At 39.8% G+C, this 5954-nt stretch overlaps 1 protein-coding gene across 1 annotated transcript in view; it reads right to left on the minus strand.

Moving 5' to 3' along the window:
- The window catches only part of LOC115126261 (synaptotagmin-C-like), a 41789-nt gene extending 36986 nt beyond the window's left edge, over positions 1-4803 (minus strand). The window contains exon 1 of the mRNA XM_065006690.1: positions 4382-4803. Coding sequence (XP_064862762.1) covers positions 4382-4529 — 148 coding nt within the window. The 5' untranslated portion in view covers positions 4530-4803. The remainder of the gene's footprint in view (positions 1-4381) is intronic.
- Between the last annotated feature and the right edge of the window lie 1151 nt (positions 4804-5954).

A 5954-nucleotide genomic window follows, 5' to 3' on the forward strand; every position in this document is an offset into this window, starting at 1 on the left:
CAATTATTCATCAGTCTATGTATGACATTAATCAGCACTTGTTCAAAGGATATGATCAGAGAGAAAGAGGGAGAGGGGGAGAGCAAGAGGGAGAGAAAGAATGAGAGAGAGGTGGGAGGGCATTGATGTATCACTGTGGAGAACATGACACAGATGGAGAGAGAGAGAGCGAGAGAGCGAGAGAGCGAGAGAGCGAGAGAGAGAGCGAGAGAGAGAAAGAGGGAGAGTGAGAGAGAGAGAGAGAGAGAGAGAGAGAGAGAGAGAGCGAGAGAGAGAGAGAGAGAGAGAGAAAGGGGAGAGGAGCCCTAAGGGAGAGAAGAGAGGTGGAACGAAAGAGATGGTGGGAAAGAAAATGAGCGGGGGAGCGAGAAAGGAAAAAGGGAAGAAGAGATAAGGACAGAGGGAATAGGTGTAGAGCATGATATGAGAGAGAGGGAGATTCTGAGAGAAGAGAGGGGGGAGAGGAGAGGAGAGAGGCTCTAGGGGAGGGCCAGATAGAGACAGATTGGTAACCATGTTGAAACAGACATATTGGCTGACTGGTCACATTCAGCCTCTCCATCTACACCTCCAGTCCACCCAGAAGGATACAGCCAGGTTAATATAGTCACCATCTACCAACATACCACGCCACAGAAGAAGACAAAAAGAGATAGTGATGGAGAGAGAAAGAATGAGAGAATGAATGATGGAGAGAAATGGAGGACAAACAAGACAACAAGGATTTAGAGAGAGAACTAAAGAGGGGAGAGGTTTAGGACGGTAGAGAGAGAGAATAACAGTGTGTGTGTGTGTCTCTACATACGTGTGTTTGTGCATGTTTTTTGTGTGTGTGGCAGCCCCATAGTATTAACGTGTGCGTGCGTGCGCGTGTGTGTGTGTGAGGGGGGTAGCTTGGCGGAGGCAGGCGGGGGTGGTTCTTCTGAGACAGAAACCCAGCATGGGGCAGATTGACACCGGCTGTCAATCAGTAAGTGATGTATCCGACTGGGAGTTTTTCAGGCAGAACATCAAACAGCTCCCACCCACCCTGCTTACACAAGCCATTGATTGACAGACAGGCGACGGATGGCGGATCCTGTACTGCCCAGAGGCCCTTGCTTTGGTTTATCACGTCATTACCCAGAGGCTATCTGCTAACGCCTCCCACCAAACCCACTGCATGATGACATCCTGCACTGTGTCACACAAATCTCTAGGTGCTCCATGCAGCAGATCCAGCCTAATCTACACTACAGCACACTGATCCACACGCATCCCCTCTAATCTACACTACTGCACATTTCTGCCACCGCTCCAAAACCTCTCCATGAGAATCCACACAGGACCAGAATGCTGCTGGGACTGCAGCTAGCTAGCGCCACCACTCATCCACTCTGCTGTGTAGAATTAATTCAAAGGGATCTGGGACGATGCTCCATATTTACAATTAGCCAGGTTGGGATTGCACTTGGACTCTTTGGTTTGCCCTATAAACAGAGGGCTGGACCTTCGTTATCAATTTGGAAATGTCTCATGAATATTTCAAAGTGTTCCGGAGGTGCCCTGATTTGTTGTGGGAGTGCTAGCCAGCCCCTCGGGGCAACCCTGGCATCAGAACCCAGATAATAACTCTTCTTCAGGATATTCTGCTCTACCCACAATACACATTACTACGGCCAGGAGTTTTTCCTGGGATTTCTTCCTGCTAATGTCACTTGGACAGAAACACCTCCATGTCCTATACATGGCTAATGATTCCTGTATGTTACTGTGTTGTTAATGATTCATGTATGTTTCTGTATGTTACTGTGTTGTTAATGATTCCTGTATGTTACTGTGTTGTTAATGATTCCTGTATGTTTCTGTATGTTACTGTGTTGTTAATGATTCTTGTATGTTACTGTATGTTACTGTGTTGTTAATGATTCTTGTATGTTACTGTATTGTTAATGATTCATGTATGTTTCTGTATGTTACTGTGTTGTTAATGATTCTTGTATGTTACTGTATGTTACTGTGTTGTTAATGATTCCTGTATGTCACTGTGTTGTTAATGATTCTTGTATGTTACTGTATGTTACTGTGTTGTTAATGATTCCTGTATGTTACTGTATTGTTAATGATTCATGTATGTTTCTGTATGTTACTGTGTTGTTAATGATTACTGTATGTTACTGTGTTGTTAATGATTCCTGTATGTTACTGTATTGTTAATGATTCATGTATGTTTCTGTATGTCACTGTGTTGTTAATGATTCTTGTATGTTACTGTATTGTTAATGATTCCTGTATGTTACTGTATGTTACTGTGTTGTTAATGATTCCTGTATGTTAGTGTGTTGTTAATGATTCCTGTATGTTAGTGTATGTTACTGTGTTGTTAATGATTCCTGTATGTTAGTGTGTTGTTAATGATTCCTGTATGTTACTGTATGTTACTGTGTTGTTAATGATTCCTGTATGTTTCTGTATGTTACTGTGTTGTTAATGATTCTTGTATGTTACTGTATGTTACTGTGTTGTTAATGATTCTTGTATGTTACTGTATTGTTAATGATTCATGTATGTTTCTGTATGTTACTGTGTTGTTAATGATTCCTGTATGTCACTGTGTTGTTAATGATTCTTGTATGTTACTGTATGTTACTGTGTTGTTAATGATTCCTGTATGTTACTGTATTGTTAATGATTCATGTATGTTTCTGTATGTTACTGTGTTGTTAATGATTACTGTATGTTACTGTGTTGTTAATGATTCCTGTATGTTACTGTATTGTTAATGATTCATGTATGTTTCTGTATGTTACTGTGTTGTTAATGATTACTGTATGTTACTGTGTTGTTAATGATTCTTGTATGTTACTGTATTGTTAATGATTCCTGTATGTTACTGTATGTTACTGTGTTGTTAATGATTCCTGTATGTTAGTGTGTTGTTAATGATTCCTGTATGTTAGTGTATTTTACTGTGTTGTTAATGATTCCTGTATGTTAGTGTGTTGTTAATGATTCCTGTATGTTACTGTATGTTACTGTGTTGTTAATGATTCCTGTATGTTACTGTGTGCTACTGTGTTGTTAATGATTCCTGTATGTTACTGTATGTTAGTGTATGTGAATGATTCATGTATGTTACTGTATGTTAGTGTATGTGAATGATTCCTGTATGTTACTGTATGTTAGTGTATGTTAGTGTATGTGAACGATTCCTGTATGTTACTGTATGTTAGTGTATGTTAGTGTATGTGAATGATTCCTGTATGTTACTGTATGTTACTGTATGTTAGTGTATGTGAATGATTCCTGTATGTTAGTGTATGTGAATGATTCCTGTATGTTAGTGTATGTTAGTGTATGTGAATGATTCCTTTATGTTAGTGTATGTTAGTGTATGCGAATGATTCCTGTATGTTAGTGTATGTTAGTGTATGCGAATGATTCCTGCATGTTAGTGTATGTTAGTGTATGTGAATGATTCCTGTATGTTACTGTATGTTAGTGTATGTGAATGATTCCTGTATGTTACTGTATGTTACTGTGTTGTTAATGATTCCTGTATGTTACTGTATGTTAGTGTATGTGAATGATTCCTGTATGTTAGTGTGTTGTTAATGATTCCTGTATGTTACTGTATGTTACTGTGTTGTTAATGATTCCTGTATGTTACTGTATGTTAGTGTATGTGAATGATTCCTGTATGTTACTGTATGTTACTGTGTTGTTAATGATTCCTGTATGTTACTGTATGTTAGAGTATGTGAATGATTCCTGTATGTTACTGTATGTTAATGATTCCTGTATGTTACTGTATGTTAGTGTATGTGAATGGTTCCTGTATGTTACTGTATGTTACTGTATGTTAGTGTATGTGAATGATCCCTGTATGTTACTGTATGTTAGTGTATGTGAATGATTCCTGTATGTTACTGTATGTTAGTGTATGTGAATGATTCCTGTATGTTAGTGTATGTTAGTGTATGTGAATGATTCCTGTATGTTACTGTATGTTAGTGTATGTGAATGATTCCTGTATGTTAGTGCACGTGAATGATTCCTGTATGTTAGTGTATGTTAGTGTATGTGAATGATTCCTGCATGTTAGTGTATGTTAGTGTATGTGAATGATTCCTGTATGTTAGTGTATGTGAATGATCCCTGTATGTTACTGTATGTTAGTGTATGTGAATGATCCCTGTATGTTACTGTATGTTAGTGTATGTGAATGATTCCTGTATGTTAGTGTATGTGAATGATTCCTGTATGTTACTGTATGTTAGTGTATGTGAATGATCCCTGTATGTTACTGTATGTTAGTGTATGTGAATGATTCCTGTATGTTACTGTATGTTAGTGTATGTGAATGATTCCTGTATGTTACTGTATGTTACCATGTTGTTACCTGTTTCGTGCTGCTGTCCCCTCATCATGTAGACGAAGTCTCGGCAGCTGGCTTCATGGCTGTCCTTCGCTGAGGAGTGTAAGCACAACTCCTCCACCAGAGTGAGTGCCTTCTTACACAGGTGGTCTTCATCCCAGTCCCCCGACATCCTCCAATCCGCATTGCACTCCCACCCGCAGTCAACCAATCACAGCACAGCCCTCGCCGCCCTCACCAAACGGACGGCACCTGGGTGAGAAGAGGTTCGATCCGGCCACGTTCCTTGAATGGTCTGGAGAAATGGGTGGGGCCGGTGGAGATTGGACCAATCCAGGAATAAGGGGAGGGGCTCTGTCAGGCCGTGTTTACTTAGGCGGAGTCTAGCAGAGACCCTCCATGACTGACACGCCCATAAATGTGTGAGCCAAACCCACCCCTTTGTCTTTTCCTGAGAGGAATGAATGGAAAAGATTAGGAAAAAGAAGATGAAAGACGATGTATAACTAGGTACTGTTATCATTGTACCAATTGGTGACAGATTTTCACGGAAATATTCTCAAATCTGCATAAAACAATATGTGCATTTTCCCACCAGAGGTGAGTTTCCATCAAACTAACCCATTGTGGATAAACGTCTGTGTGTGGTAAAAATCACTTTTGTGGTTAAGTTCCCATGTACTGGATAAAACATGTCAATTAAATGGAGTACCGATGGTTTTGTCACAAAAACTGTTGCGATAAATAGCAAACTTGGCCAATCTGGTTTTGGCGCATGCTCTCTAGACAAGTTCACTGATATGATAATTGGCAGCCAAGCACCGATCATCATATCCCCAGAATTCAAATAATAGCCTACCCTCGATATTTATCTTCTTGGAAATTTGCAGGATCAACGTGCACTTAACCACCATGTGAAGTTCATGATCTGCCTGTAAACCTTTCCTGCTCTTCCATGTCGTGGTGGGAGGTCATCGTGTGACTCCAAGTTTATTTTCGATATGATGGTTATTATATCAATATTTGCGCATGAAGGCGTTCCCGTTACCATTTCTCAGATAACTAGTTTTACAGACACAAAAAGATCCCAACATGTCGAATGGACTAATTGTCTGTCGGCATTTATGAATTTGAATGGACATTTCCTGTTTCCATCAGCCTTGACTTTTTTTTTACGTCAGGTAATTCATCTGCGTTTAATGGTTGGATGGAAACCTGGTTTATGGTACATTTTTATTTCTGTTTTATGTCAACATACCTGTATTAGAGTTGTTTGTAAAGCCTAGGAGTCCCTGTCATGTTTGAAATATCTTCTCCACCAAGATACAGCTCAACAACACTTGGTTATGCTTCCAACAAATTCATAACCTTATACTCGTTTGTGTTCTTCTTCTTCTTCTGTCACAGAGATAGGGATAAACTCTAACAGCATTTAGAGCACGGTTCAGCTCTGGGTAATGTAGTTCCAAGCAGATTCAATGGAATGCAGTAGTTTTCCTGGTTTTCCTCCAACCTAGATTCATAGAATGTCTTATAAATGGCTCCAACATCACCTGAAAGACAATGACAACACATTGCTGAATGAGGTCAAGAACAA

The sequence above is a fragment of the Oncorhynchus nerka genome, linkage group LG21, assembly GCF_034236695.1.
Source record: "Oncorhynchus nerka isolate Pitt River linkage group LG21, Oner_Uvic_2.0, whole genome shotgun sequence".
NCBI classification, from domain to species: domain Eukaryota; kingdom Metazoa; phylum Chordata; class Actinopteri; order Salmoniformes; family Salmonidae; genus Oncorhynchus; species Oncorhynchus nerka.